At 39.3% G+C, this 14,957-nt stretch overlaps 1 protein-coding gene across 6 annotated transcripts in view; it reads left to right on the top strand.

The window, feature by feature from the left end:
* UPF2 (UPF2 regulator of nonsense mediated mRNA decay) overlaps positions 1-14,957 on the top strand; it is a 129,813-nt gene that overhangs the window by 74,429 nt on the left and 40,427 nt on the right. For all 6 annotated transcript variants that reach the window (XM_024210862.2, XM_024210863.2, XM_029910843.1 and 3 more), the window contains 4 exons: positions 7,268-7,407; positions 8,727-8,831; positions 10,489-10,587; positions 12,772-12,939. In XM_024210862.2, the coding sequence (XP_024066630.1) occupies positions 7,268-7,407; positions 8,727-8,831; positions 10,489-10,587; positions 12,772-12,939 (512 nt within the window). The remainder of the gene's footprint in view (positions 1-7,267; positions 7,408-8,726; positions 8,832-10,488; positions 10,588-12,771; positions 12,940-14,957) is intronic.

Genomic DNA, 14,957 nt, shown 5'->3' with positions numbered 1-14,957 from the left:
CACTCTTTAAGAGACTTTAATGAGTCAAGGAGACTTTAGGAAGTGGTTGACAGAATGGCTTTCTGGAAGAAATTCCTTCCCTTCACGATGCATAAAAGTTCTGCTGGATAAAAGTCATCAAGGAACTGCTACTGGTGGTCTGCATAAGAGGAAGAAATGACAGTTGTGTCATGTGGAGTTACAGTATTCTTTATTCACTGGGTTGAAAAGGTTCAGTATAATCCTGTATTTTCCAAGACACATGTTGGCTTACTCTTATGTTAGGCATGGCAATAGCAGTTCTTGTCAAACTGGAATAGTCTGGAACTACAATAAAACAAGGGAACCTGTTTGCTATTCTGTTTACTGACCACAGCTCTATTTCTAGAAAGCTGACTGTCAGACATTTTGAATCTTTTATATTTTCCTTGGAATGCTCATAAATAGGCTCACAGTTTTCAGTGGAGGAAATTACTCGATGAGAATGTGACTCCCTTACTTATGCTAAATATAAACACTACTTCTGTTCTCTTTATGCTTCTATTAAACTGGATTCATAGACTGCTTTCTTTAAAGAACATATGGAAACTAGTGCTGCATTTGTGAGTTACTAAAAGGTAAACCTGTTCTTGTTCCAACTACAGTGGTGTACATTTATGAAACACTCCAAAGTTATCTGTGTTGAAATTAGTTAGCATCAGGAGCAAACACCAGGCCATGGGGACCCCACAGCGCAATTGACCAAACACTCCCTAATGTTTATATCTAGAAACACTAGGGCAGTGATGCATTAAAAAAAAAAAATCTTTATGCAGTGCCATTGGCTGTTAATGTATTCAGTCGTTGAACGGATTTATTTTATAATTTTTAATTTCTAATTGGAAGCCCTGTTTTACTAGAGGCTTTTTTGTGGATTTTTTCACTTACAAGTGTTAATTTATAGGCAAAAACTTGATCCACGCTACTTCTAGTTAAATCAGTTCAGTTCTCAAAGTAATCCCTTAATTTAAGGGTCAATATATGGAGAAATTATGCATTGATTTTTATTTTTAAGAGGAATTTGCATTTTGTTCACTGTGCTATTCATTTAATTAAAATTCTTCAAATATAATTTAGTATTAATATCAGACTTTGACTTCCTTATATGTTATGATGATCAGAAAGAAAAAAACAAATTTGGAATGGAAACTATTTTAGGTGAAATTTTTTCCCTTCCTCATGGCATGATCTAAACTACTGCTTTTATGATCTCTAACTCCCCCCAAAAGGCAAATTATGACTAATTATATGCATTTTAATGTATTCCTTTCAAAGATGCCCAGCAGTTTCTGCTGTAAGTCAAAGTAATTTCCACCCTCTGAACCATTTTCTGTAGATCAGTTGCGTCCAGTACAGTAGTGGGATCTCCTCATTCCTGGAGCATGAGTGAGCCAGTTCTGGGGAATGGCATTCCATTGTGTTCATTGTGGCACCAGACAGGCAGATCACCGTTGTTATTTTTAAAGGTGCTATTGAATGAGCAACTATTGAGTTTCCAATATCTTTTTCTCCTAGTTAGATACACATATGGTAGGATAGTCACTAATCCTTTGCTGTTATGACTATACATAGAATAGGGTCCAGAAGATTCTTATCTGTATTTCTCTGTTCAGATCTTTGAAAGCTATTATGATAGGTGCAAATGTTTTCAGTGGAAAAGATTTTTTTTGTATAGCTTTAATGAGGGATCTGACCAAACTCCAAATCATAATCTATTCCTACATGATTTTAGTAATTTTGTCAGATTAGTATTTCTATGGATTTATTTCTGAGATTCGGGAAACATTCCAGATAATTAAAATGGGTATATGACCACAAAAAAAAATTATACTATTTACTTGACACTGTTCTAGCCTGTGTTAATATTTTGTACTTTCTCACATACGCCTATCTATCTCTAGATATGTGGCATAAATATAAGAATAAGACATCCTGAAGAACTTTACAAATTATTTACATGTACATATGAGAGGAGCCAATACACGGTTGGAAATGAACGTGTAACAATTTGGTGCAGCAGCTTGACATGTAGTGAGGAGGAATATAGTGTCCAGTTGAAATTACTGTGTAGGAAAGACACTCTGCTTGCATAAATTTATGGTAACTGTCAAAATGGAAATTTAATCAAGACTAAAAGGTTAATAGTCCTACTGTAGCAAAAACGGCTTGTGATTTGTAGTGATCACAAGTGGCTAGGATTATTATTATATTTCTTGTTCGTATGATAGCAAGTCGAGCAAGCATAGTGCTCCTCAACATCTTTGCTTGGCATTTAATCAGTATGATAGAGGGAAGATTGCTGCTACCTGCTCTCACCATTATTAACTGTTGTTGTTGTTTTTTTTATGTGGTGGAGATGCTAGTTAAAAGGATTTCACTAGTCTGATGGGTTGGCTGCATGCTCTCTAAATAGGCTGGCGTGGAAGCAAAAACTAGTAGTACTCTTTGCTCTCATCACCCTTTCTCCCATTCTAGTCACATTCTCTTTACCTCTGCCAATACCTTCGTTAGGCTCTGTATTCCGTACACAGTTCCCTTCTCTCTGAAGATTGCTTTTCTGGTGCTCACTCCTCAGTAGCAACTCTTGCTCTCCTTGATTTTTAACTCATCCAGTGTAAGTGGATGTTGGGGGGTGAAACTGGAACAGCTTTAAATATATTTCTTTTCATTAAATTTCAGGTGCTGTTTAAAAGTGTTACAGTTCTTGATAGTAATCTGTCCATGGAAACCCAAGTTTGCATACTTGCTCCTTCAGCCAGTACAGTAACTCCTCGCTTAACGTTATAGTTACGTTCCCAAAAAATGTGACTTTAAGCAAAACGATGTTAAGCAAATCCAATTTCCCCATAAGAATTAATGTAAATAGGTTCTAGGAAAAAAATTTTCACCAGACAAAAGACTATATTTTATTATGTGTATGTATATACATAATATGCGCACAGTATAAGTTTTAAACAAACAGTTTTTAATATTGTACACAGCAATGATGATTGTGAAGCTTGGTTGAGGTGGTGGAGTCCGGGGGTGGGATATTTCCCAGGGAATGCCTTACTGCTAAATGATGAATTAGTACTCGGCTGAGCCCTCAGGGGTTAACACATGGTTAATTTAGCCTCACGCTCTACAAGGCAGCACAAATAGAGGGGAGGGAGACAGCATGGCAGACACACACACACACCCACACACCCACACACCCACCCTGTAGAGTAACTCCTCACTTAAAGTCATCCTGGTTAACGTTGTTTCGTTGTTACGTAGCTGATCAATTAAGGAACACGCTCGTTTAAAGTTGCCCAATGCTCCCTTATAACGTTGTTTGGCAGCTGCCTGCTTTGTCCACTGCTTGCAGGAAGAGCAGCCCATTGCAGCTAGCTGGTGAGGGCTTGGAACCAGGGTGGACCAGCAGCCCCCCATCAGCTCCCCGCTTCCCTAAGTTCCCTGTGCGGCAGCCACCCAGCAGGCTACCAATTGCCAGCAGTTCAGCTGTCCCTCTCCCCACTGCCATCTGCTGCTCCTGCCCTCTGCCTTGGAGCTGCTCCCGGGAGCCTCCTGCTTGCTGTGCAGGGGAGGGGGAAGAGGAGGGCTAATGTCAGGGTGTCCCCCTCCCCCCTACTCCTATCCTCCCCCGCTTGCCTCTTCTCCATATAGAGCAGGGTGGGGACAGGACAGGACAGGGCTCAGGACGGAGAGAGCTTGCTGGCCGCAGCTGCTGTCTCAACTTCCTGATTTATTTAAAGGCATTGTACTTAGTCCGGTCAGCATACTTAAAGGGGGCATTGTGCCTCTCTCCCCCCCCCCCCCACACACACAAGCTGTGTCTCTGTCTGCCATGCTGTCTCCCCTCCCTCCATTTGTGCTGCCTTGTAGAGTGTGAGGCTACGTTAACAACAATGTGTTAACCCTTGAGGGCTCAGCCGAATGCTAGTTCATCATTTAGCAGTAAGGCATTCCCTGGGAAATATCCCATCCAATTCCACCCTCTAACTTCACCACCTCAACCAAGCTTCACAATCATCATTGCTGTGTACAATATTAAATTGTTTGTTTAAAACTTATACTCTGTGTGTGTGTGTGTGTGTGTGTGTGTGTATGTATGTATATATATATGTATATTAGTTTTTTGTCTGGTGAAAAAAATTTCCCTGGAAGCTAACCCCCCCACCCCCATTTACATTCATTCATAGCTCAGTGGTTTAAGCATTGGCCTGCTAAACCCAGGGTTGTAAGTTCAATCCTTGAGGGGGCCATTTAGGGATCTGGGGCAACAATTGGGGATTGGTCCTGCTTTGAGCAGGGGGTTGGACTAGATGACCTCCTGAGGTCCCTTCCAACCCTGATATTCCATGATCATTAGCGAGGAAGATTGATAGCTTGGAGCCTCTGAAATTGGGGGGAAGGGAGTGTGTATGCATGAGCAGAACTTGAGTCAAACTCCACTAAGTACAAAACAATATCTTACCATTAATAGTATTACCGAGATTTGGCTAATTTAAAAGTCTTATTAAGGACATAGGTCCAGATTTTTCTAAAGTGACTTATGATATTGGGTGCCCTGTCCGAGACCCCTTAAAAGGCCCTGGCTGATTGTGGGTGCTCAGCACTTTCTGAAACTCAGGTCCTTTTAAAGTCTACAATTGGGTACCAAAAAAAACCACGGGGTTCCCAAAATCACTATTCATTTAGAAAATCTTAATAGATAAGAATTGTATACGTCAGCATTGCCAAGTTTGAGCTAAGTACCTCACATGGCCCCCATTAAGGCTGTATCTGAGCACCTCGTCTAAGAATGGTTTGAGAGTAGCAGACATGTTAGTCTGTATCTGCAAAAAAAAAAAAAAAAAAAAAAAAACCAGGAGTACTTGTGGCTGAAGAAGTGGGCTGTAGCCCACGAAAGCTTATGCTCAAATAAATTTGTTAGTCGTCTAAGAATGTGTTTTGTTTTTTAATTCAAGGGAGTACTGGATCCTCTTGTATGAAATATTGCATTGTTTAATATAAGCATTTGAGTAGAGATGTGCTGTGAAGCCCCAGTATTTTGTTGTCATGCTTCTGGTATAGATTTATATTATTAAACTGGTGTGTCTATAAAATTGCAAAAGTTACTGCATGACCTGTTTTAGGACACTTTAAAATAAATCTGTTATCAGTGAAGTGTCTAACAGCCAACCAGCAAATTGATGTTATACAATAAACTAGAGTAGGTTAAAATTTGTCTACTTTGAGTCATGGAACTGAAACAAGGAAAAGGCACTGCCCTTGTTTTCTAGCGATATATAGATTTGAAGGCTACACAGACCTTTCTGACAAAGCCTGGCCATCATATTTTCAAAATGCTTCCTTGTCGCTTTTCATGACTTATAGCGCAAATCATGGATAGTGATTAAAGAAGCAATGTGAATAAGATTTCTGCAGTGGATTCATGGACATAGCCAATACAGTTGTGTTTGGGGTAGTCTGTACTGAGCTGATCATTGTTGGTTTGTGTTGAAGCCCCAATTAATGCACTCATGATGGCCCATAGAACCAAAAATCTCTCTTGCTACAAAAATTTGTCCCCAGCTCAGGTTTCCACAGTTATGAAACTTGCTGGAGTAGATTGAAGTATTGCTTGCTGCAATAAGAAACAAAACTAGCTACTCAAAGTTCTAGGAGAATGGAAATGAGTTCTTTCTTTGCGCTCCAAAATAACTAACCTAACTATAGATCCTAAGTGTATGGGTCGTATAGCTTAAACTATGAATAAGGTACTGTGTACTGACTACATCAGTTTTGAAGGGGTATCTTCGAAAAATCATTGGCTGAAATCTTCTGTGTTGGGCAAGACTAGCATCAATATCATTCTCTGCTAGCTCAAACCACAATCCCCATGAGTATAAAGTGGCTTTGTGGATTAATGAAAAAATTTAAAGAATGTATGAAAGAGTACTGTGTGCTAGAAGCTTGTCCATTTTTGTAGTGGATAGCTTAGCTTTAGCAAGAGTTGTTTTTTTCAAAAATAAAAATAAATGACCTTGTTTTTCCATATTTCAGAGCCATATTAAATTCTCATATGTCTTTTATGAATAGTTTAACTATTTCTAAGACTAAATTGTAAGCTGAAATATACCAACTGCATTTTCTGATCTGATAATGTGTAATGGGGTCCAATTCCATAAAGGAGAATTGAAATTATATCACAGAATATTTAGTGAAGTAATAGCAAGGTCTGGGATAATCCAAAATTATCCAAACCAAAATTAAAATACACTTGTAATTATTTAAAGGAGACAATATAGCTAAGAGAACAGACCAGGTTGAAGGATAATTTTATGAAGAAATCAGAGCATTAGTGAGTGGGTTGTCTAGTCAAAATAATACGAAACAAAAACCAGAAGACAAAGTAGACTTAACAGGGATGGAGACAATGAGTCTGTCAATGGCGAAGATGGTAAGATGAACTGGGACCCTTTGAAGGATCCCTCTCTAATGTAGGATAGGGACATTAGGTTACTGCTTTGCGAGGTGTGCAGGATTTGCACATACATACTCACTGCAGGATCTCAGGGCCTTAGTAGGGAAACAAAAATCAGTTTCAGTTTTACAAGAATCTATCATAAACAGGCTAAATGTTTTTTCCAGAGTTATGAACTGTACTGTGAGAGTTTCATTTTATAATAAATCACAGTAACAACAATTTTTACTGTGGTTTTGTTTGATGTAATGCTATGAGCTGAGAATTGAGAGTTCCTAACACAGGTTGTAGGAATTTTCACTATATGCTCTGAAGTGTTTCTTAAACAGTCTGTACAGTTCTTGATAAATCTCCAAGAATACTGAAAGTCTCACTGCAGAGATCCAATAACTTCTAGCATCTGGCATTTTATGTACAGCATCTAAGATGTTTGTGTCGTTTTAATGTAGCCTTAAAAATGTAGTACAGGGGAGTTGAAGAAATTTCAAAGATATTTTGAGATGTAACACTTGGTTACTTGATCAATGCTATGTGGAAATTCCTAAATATTCCCAGTAAAAATCCTTTCTTGAGTTGTTTTGAAACCATTTTCTCTTATGATTTTACTCAGAAAGAAATACCTTATACAATTATAAATACACGTATCATTCAAGACTTAATCACTAGTACTGCATAATACTTTAGTCAGCATTTTCTAGGAGTGGGTTTCTCAAACTGTCATACATCAGTACAGTATTTTTATGTGATGCCACAGCAAAACATTCTATTTCTAATCCCTTCCTATTTTTCATTTCTCAGGCCTTGTGAATGACAAAGATTCAAAAGATTCTATGACGGAAGGAGAGAATCTGGAAGAAGAGGAAGAGGAGGAGGAAGGTGGAGCAGAGACAGAAGAACAGTCTGGAAATGAAAGTGAAGTAAATGAGCCAGAGGAAGAGGTGATCATATTCATTTACCTTATTTTGCACTGTCCTTACGTAGAAGGAAATAATACTTAGCACTTGCAAATCATAAAGGCCTAACCCCTGTGGTGGGCCTGCACAAAGCCTCAAAGTCAGTGGATGCAGCATGGCTGTGCTGTGCACAGGGCCCTAGTTGCAGAGAGAATGTTTAGGTGGGACTCTACACCCTATGTGCTGTGGAGTCACCAGTTCTGCTTGTGCTTCATGGAGGGAAGGATTCTACCTCCTAGCTGCTATGGAGAGTCCCTGTACAAAAATCCATTTGCTCAGATTATGCAAAAAGGGCCCTTAATGCCTGGCCCTTAGTAATCGCTCTCAACACCCCTGGGAAGGTAGGCAATAATATCCCCATTTTACATATGTGGAAAAGTGAACACAGAGCATTCAAGAGACTTGCCCAAAGAAATAGTGGCAGAGGGAGGGTTAGGACTCAATGCTGCCCTCAGTCCACAACCCTGTGCTCAGCCCAACAGAGTATGCCACCTCTCGGCATAGCTATTAATTTGTAAATATAAAGCTATTTTTGTGCCATCTCCTATACCAGTTTTTGGAGCAGATGCATTAACTGTCATATAAAGGACCAAAACTAAAGGAAACAAGAGGCACCTTGTGCTGTTCATCATTTTTCCTATGTAATAGGGATAATAAGGCGCATTTGAATCACGTCAGTCTTCATTACTACTTCAGACTGCTTCAGTAATCTTTTGAATCAAATTGATATAGCCAATAAAAAAGCAAGTGTGCAATACGCTAATATATGTGATCTTGAAAATTCTAACTTCTGTGGCTTATTGTAGCTCAAAAGTTGGTCTCTCTCACTAAGTTTGTCTCTCTTTTTGGTCTAATAAAAGATATTACCTCACCCACCTTGTCTGTCTAATATCTTGGGACCAGCACAGCTTCAACAACACTGCATAAAACAGCTTGTCAGTTTAATCTTTGATAAAAAATTAGTCTGCTTTCAGATCAGTTTCAGTGGGGAAAATATAACTTGTTCAATAAAGAACAAGTTTTGGAAACAAGATGAGGACCCGTGCATAGCGCAGATCAAGGGTTAGTGTGACAGTAAGATGAGTATTCAAAAACTGATCAGTAAATGTTGCTAGATGGCATGGCATTATCATTGGAAGCAGACTACATTGCATGTTGTGATCAAAGATCAATCAATCGATTATACAGCATTTCATGGCAGTGAGGAGGGCTGCAAACAGTGAATGCACTTAATGTTTCTCTCATTAAATTATGTTAAAATGTAGCATGTCATTAAAATTTAAACTTTAAATATACTATTTCAGGAGTGCTCAGACAACGATGATGAGGAGGGTGAGGAAGAAGAGGAAGAGAATACCGATTACCTCACAGACTCCAATAAGGAGAATGAAACTGATGAAGAGAACACAGTACGTGCCGCTGCTTTTGAATAATGAGACCGGTTTTACATGCTCAGTATTCTTGACTGAATACTTTTAGCAGATAATGCTCATTAGAGATTAGGGGACATACACTAAAAATATTCACAAATGTTCTTTCAAACAAAAACCAAGTTCACTTTGACATTTGCAACTCCTTAATGTTTGATTTTCACAGACATTCGTACAAATGCTTTTGCTTACAAGACTCTTTTAGGAAAGTGAAAGTGTCACAAGTAGTCATGAAAATGTTCATTCACATTGGAAGAGATTTCATAGCCATTGTGAAAATACTGAGTGGACTGCTAAAAAAGAGGGAAAGTTTTGACATGCTATTGAGGTAACGAATATTTCCAGCAAATTGACATGGTAAAGTAGATTAGATTCTCCTTTGAGTCACAGAATTATAATAAGGAGGCAGGACAAACAAACAAAAAGCAGCAGTGAAGAAATGATGGGGGTGTGTTGTTATCTCACCATCAAAAGCAACCACATCAAACCCGGTCATCCAGCTGTGTGCCTGGGAGTGTGGTCTAATAGTAAGATGGTGAATGATCACCCCAAATGTTACCACAGATGTGCTGTGGTAACATCTGAGAAAGTAGCATATTGAGGTATTTGCTGTGTTATATTCTGATTACCTCCATTCAGATCAAAAAGACACACCAAATGACAAAGTCACTTGGATCATGGAAACAAGCAGCACCATTGCCAGGGGCAGAAACAGGTGTGATGGAGAATGAGGGCCTATTTATACAGCCTTTGATGCCACGGTCTCTTGGGTGATGGCATTTGCTTAGTACTACTCAGCTATTCTGACGTTAATGAAATGGAGCCTTTAGCCCAGAGAGGGCACCCAAGGAGGTCATTCAGCTGTTGGGGAGTGGAAAGGAGGATGTTGTGCAAGAGATTCAGGAGAGACTGCTGAGGTTGTTGGGTCTTGAAACATTCTGCTGCTGCCTCACTGGATGGTGGTGCAGAGGCAGAACCAATTGGCCCCCCACTGAGCTGAGTGTCTTATTTAATATTGTTAGGTCTACAGTTTTGTTCCACTTAAAAAGAATAAAAATTATCATAGACTAAAATGTGTTCTCAAGAACAATATGCCAAACAACCACAAAGCCTCTCTGTAGATAACTAACTAGGGTCTCATTGCATCAGTGTGCCCTTACATCAACTGTCCCATGAATGGATGATGATTACTATTGATAGTAGTACCTGCTATATGTGTGTGCTTTACAAATATTTAAGGGCAGTCCCCTCTGAATAAGCATTCTAATTCTCCAATCTAAGAAATACAGCCAAATCAATCAGTTGCAGATGGGGAGAGAATATTATTTTGTATATATTGTAGGCATGATGTCTAAAATAAATACAAATCAATGGGCCAACTGTATTGCAACATATTGCAAATCATCACAGTTTTTAGGCAGTGATCAATGTTAGTAAACATTAGAGCAGTAAACACCAAAATTCCTAAACTGGGCAAATCCATTTTAACATTTTTTTTCCTTCAACAATTTTTTTTAAACTAAAGCCATGACAAATTTTGTCAGAGATACAGAGTAATTTTCTTAGTAATTCAGATCCATCCTGAACTTCACTACTGCTGAAATTAATGTAACAGAATATTTGTCTTCTATACCAGGAAGTAATGATTAAAGGAGGAGGACTTAAACATGTTCCTTGTGTAGAGGATGAGGACTTCATTCAAGCATTGGATAAAATGATGCTGGAGAATCTTCAGGTATTAGTCCTTGTTATTGTCTTGGATTAAATAAGTCCCTTTACTGCATAGTTGATTCTGAAATAAGTGGTTAACGTGGAACTGCTTGCACCATGGGATGTGGTTGGGTTTTTTTCATACTCTGTTTTTGGCTGCCTTCCTCCAGTGCTAGGCTTTCTTAATTCTGCACAACTGCTATGAGGCTTTTTTGAGATACCAGGCCTTCTGCCCACCTTCTTAGGTAGGGGCCTTTTGAGGTGGGAAGAACAGTCATGAAAATCAGTCTTGGATGCTGAGGTGGTTTGGCTCAATCCTGTGCTTTCACGAAAGCCTCCCTTTCCCCTCTTAATCTTTACTCCCTCTCCTGTCATTACAAATATCCTGCAGCTCTGAATGCTAAATGGAGCTCTATTAATCCTGTGCTTTATTGACCAGCAGGTGTGCTTTTGAGATGCACCCATCCTGCCAGCTCCGGAAGGGAGAGAGAATCCAAGATTCAGTCTTGGGTCTGCTGTTTGATAATATCCTGATTATTAATTGTGACGCTTAGATAAAAAGGCAATATTAAATTGCTTCTGCTCTTCCAGTAGTACTGCCAGGCACCACAGAGATGAATTGGCCTTTGGATGGTGCCATCCTAATTGACTGAAAAGATACACAAAGAAATTCTCATGTCTTCTTGATGAGCCTACTGATGTTGCTGGAGTGGCGGAAGTTATAGTTTTTACTTGTTTCTTTGAATGCTAGTGATATTTTGGGGAAGTATTTTATTATACAGACTAATTCAAACATGCTGCTAGGGAGTAAGTTTTCACTCTTGTAATATCCAGTGGGACATAATTAATTCTTTGCTGATGGTGCATCTTCTAAAACAGGCATCGTAAGTGGCCTTTTAACAAGAGTCAGATCTGTTCACCCACTTTAGTAAAGTAGACTCAATACAAAAATTTTTTCTGAACTTAATACAACCTTGTCAAATGCTGTAAAACTGCTAAATTATAGTATTTCTATCATCAGAACACTCAATTCCAGATGCTTTCAATATGGCTTGTGACTGGAGATGTGTTCTGAGTGCAAATAGATCCTTTTTCTTACTTATGTAGAAGTCATATCAAGAGGAAACGTTTTGAGCTGGTTATTTTTTAAAGCTCAGAAATGAGATATTTGTATTTCTGGAAGGTGACTATGCAGAAAATGTTTGCAGTCCAGCATTGGCTATTTAATGTGGCATACTTAATTGATGTATCTGATCAATTAAATATGTTGAATCTGTTAGTAGAGGGATGCAATACAAACATTTTTAAAATTACAGATAAGGCAGTGGCCATTTTGAGAAAACAGAGCCTGGCCAGGGGAACAGAATAGAAAATAATGCCTTAACCTCATTTGAATTTCTTAGTGACTTCTGTGGAAGGATGGAAATTTCCGAGGACAGTGTGGAAGGAGCAGTTAGTGATCATGTAGGAACTCTATAAAATGAGCTCAAGTACTGTTTCAAGAATCAGTGATTAAGGAATGGAAGTAGTATGGCTGGAGGAGAATTGCTTTTAGTAAAGCAGCTGTAAATTGTTTTCTTCTGCCCAATAAATATATGGAGATGCTAATTGATTCTTTCAACTGACTGCTCAATAAAGATAAAGCCTATTACACAGATACTCTGCCATTTTTGGCTTTATGCATCACGTGATTATCCATACATAGGATGTTAAGCATTATAAATGTTGCTGCCATTTGAATTTACATAGCATATCAATGGCTAAAATAAAAACAAAACAGATGACATCTGGAGAATAATTTGCTACTCTGTTGCAAGCACTGTATCAATAATAGAGTAACTGGAATATTACAAAAAATCTGAATCCAGAATTACTGATCTTAATATTATATCCAATTTTAATTGAATTGTTTCTTTAATTTTAAAAATCATTCACAAATCCCTTTAAAATTGAGTATATTTTCTCATTGTCTTCTAAAATAGCATTCTGCAATGTTCTCAATTCTATGTAATGAATATAAGAGGGTAAGAAATGTAGGAACTCAGAGGAAACAAAATACATTTTAATGAGACTACGCATGTGTATAGCTCTGTTATTTTAGAAGGTAATTGACATTTTTTTTTATTAAAAATGAACTGTGAAAACAACAAAGCTTTCATATTTTTAGCATGTGATTGCCTCGAGCATTTTGCATCCCCTTTCTCTTTAGCAACGGAGTGGAGAATCTGTGAAAGTACATCAGCTGGATGTTGCTATTCCCCTGCATCTCAAGAGTCAGCTAAAGAAGGGTCCACCCTTGGGTGGTGGGGAAGGAGAATCTGAGTCGGGAGACACAATGCCATTTGTCATGTTAACTCGAAAAGGCAACAAGCAGCAGGTAAGGGGTTATCTGGATGTAAGTAAACGTTTTCCTTTGTCACAACACAAAGAGTGTGGTTTCTTCATCTTTATTTCTTAGAATGGGATGCAGTCCTCTGTTCTGTTGATGGGAACTCCCTGGAATTCTAAATTCTTACTAGGAGTTGTGTAGAGGACCACTTTATACCATTATTTGTTTTTATATTAAGTTCTCTAATTAGACCAAAGAGAGATGCTGAGCAGTGTTTGTTATGTATACAAAGTACAGGCGCAGTTTAACTGGCAGCTAGGAATTTGAATCCATGCTGTTATAAGATGCCACTGGAACTTGGAAAGCCAGCATGATTAACATCAGCAATAAGAGTAATATACTCAAGGGAGTGTCACAGATCTAGTCGAGCTCCCACTCTTGCACCCTCAGCAGACTGCTGATGAGATCCATCTCATTAGACCCCAGGTGTTTTAAGCCTCCAGAATCTAAACATAAATCCAGGCACTGCCCCGGCTTGGCATTTCTGAGCATGCTTTCAGGGTGTAAATCCTCTGTCTAGCACCCCCTTCTGAGCGCTGAGACACTGCAGTTCAACTGCCTAATCACTGGGGACCAGTGCTGACCTTTTAAGCTTCCCAGGAGCTTAAACATGTCCTCCCAGAATTCCAGCCATGTGGGCACTTTTACCATTTTCTTCTTCAGGGGCATGTTGATCGTATAAGCCAAAAGACGTGGCACAAGATTCTAAGACACCATTACTCTTTATTTAATAGTACAAGAAACACACAAATGTAGACAAAATAATAAACCCACCTATATGCACTTCTTTGAATAATGTCACTATGGCTGCTCCACTTGAGGTGCGCATGCATCTTATGCACCTTCGATCAGAGATTTTCTTCAGCAGTAGGTATGCACCCTAGGTATCCTCATGCCCCATACCAAGGATGTATAGGGCTATGGCAGACAAACCACACTCCATTTCTTCTCAACTTCCTTGGCGTCAGGCGGAGTATCTAGTGGTGCCCACTTGTGTAGCCACTTACCTCACTTGCTCTTGGTAGGTAGTTTACCTATATTAGTTTAGGTTTTTATAGGTTTTATATTGGTTTAGTTTTTTTTTTTTTCTATAAACTTAGGCTTTTAGCCTCTCCCCTTCCCCACACCCCCTTCAGGTGAGAACCCACCTTCTCTGAAGGAGCTTTCTTTTCCTTCTCCTTTGGGCATACCTAAATCCCCAGGATTCAAACATTGCCTCACTTGCTGGGAGTCCTTCCCCGTTAGTGATGGCCACTTGCACTGTATCCACTGTTTAGGGGGTACTCAAATGCAATCGAAGTGTAAGGTTTGCTCAGGATTCAAGAGATGTTTCAGGAAAGACAGGGAGATAAAGTTTTGTCTCCTCATGATGGAATGCTCTCTCCATCCTACATCATAATAGCGATCCTCTACCCTCTGACCCTCCGACAGCAGTTTTGAAGTGACCACAGTCCCCAACCAACCTCTCCACCTTTTATTACCTTCCAGACCTGTGGGAGAGATCTGCAGTGCTGACAATGTGAAGTCTCCAGCCAAAAGGCTATCTAAATCTCCTCAAAAAGAACTTGGCCCTAAGAGACCTGCTGTACCAAAAACCTCCAAGTGAAGGTTCCAAGTGGTCTCAGTACCAGGGGTCCCTCTACTCTGAAATTCTCAAGTACCTCTAAAACCCACGGTACCCATCACCTGGTACCAAAACATACCTTGATATAACTGAAGCATGATTGAGGTGTCTGAGACTCTAAAAATTCTGCGCTGAGGAAGATGATGCTATCTGAGACCTGTTACCAGATTTCCCCGTTACTTTGGGGTATGCTCATTTATTAGGGTTACTCTTTGGGGGGGGGGGGTTCTGTAATTCTATTAATGTATTGTTTGTGTCACTTGTGTGTTCATATGGAGCTCTACTTCTCCCTTCTGGAAGTCCCCTCCCAATGGAGCCACCCTGCAGGATCTAGGTTCCCCAGGGCTGGGTTCCTCCAGCTCCAGAATCAGATGAACACACA

This window comes from Terrapene carolina, unplaced genomic scaffold (assembly GCF_002925995.2).
Source record: "Terrapene carolina triunguis isolate 2854851 unplaced genomic scaffold, T_m_triunguis-2.0 Scaffold68, whole genome shotgun sequence".
Taxonomy (NCBI): domain Eukaryota; kingdom Metazoa; phylum Chordata; order Testudines; family Emydidae; genus Terrapene; species Terrapene triunguis.
The sequence above is the reverse complement of the archived record's forward strand: the minus strand, read 5'-3'. Positions and strand labels throughout refer to the sequence as shown.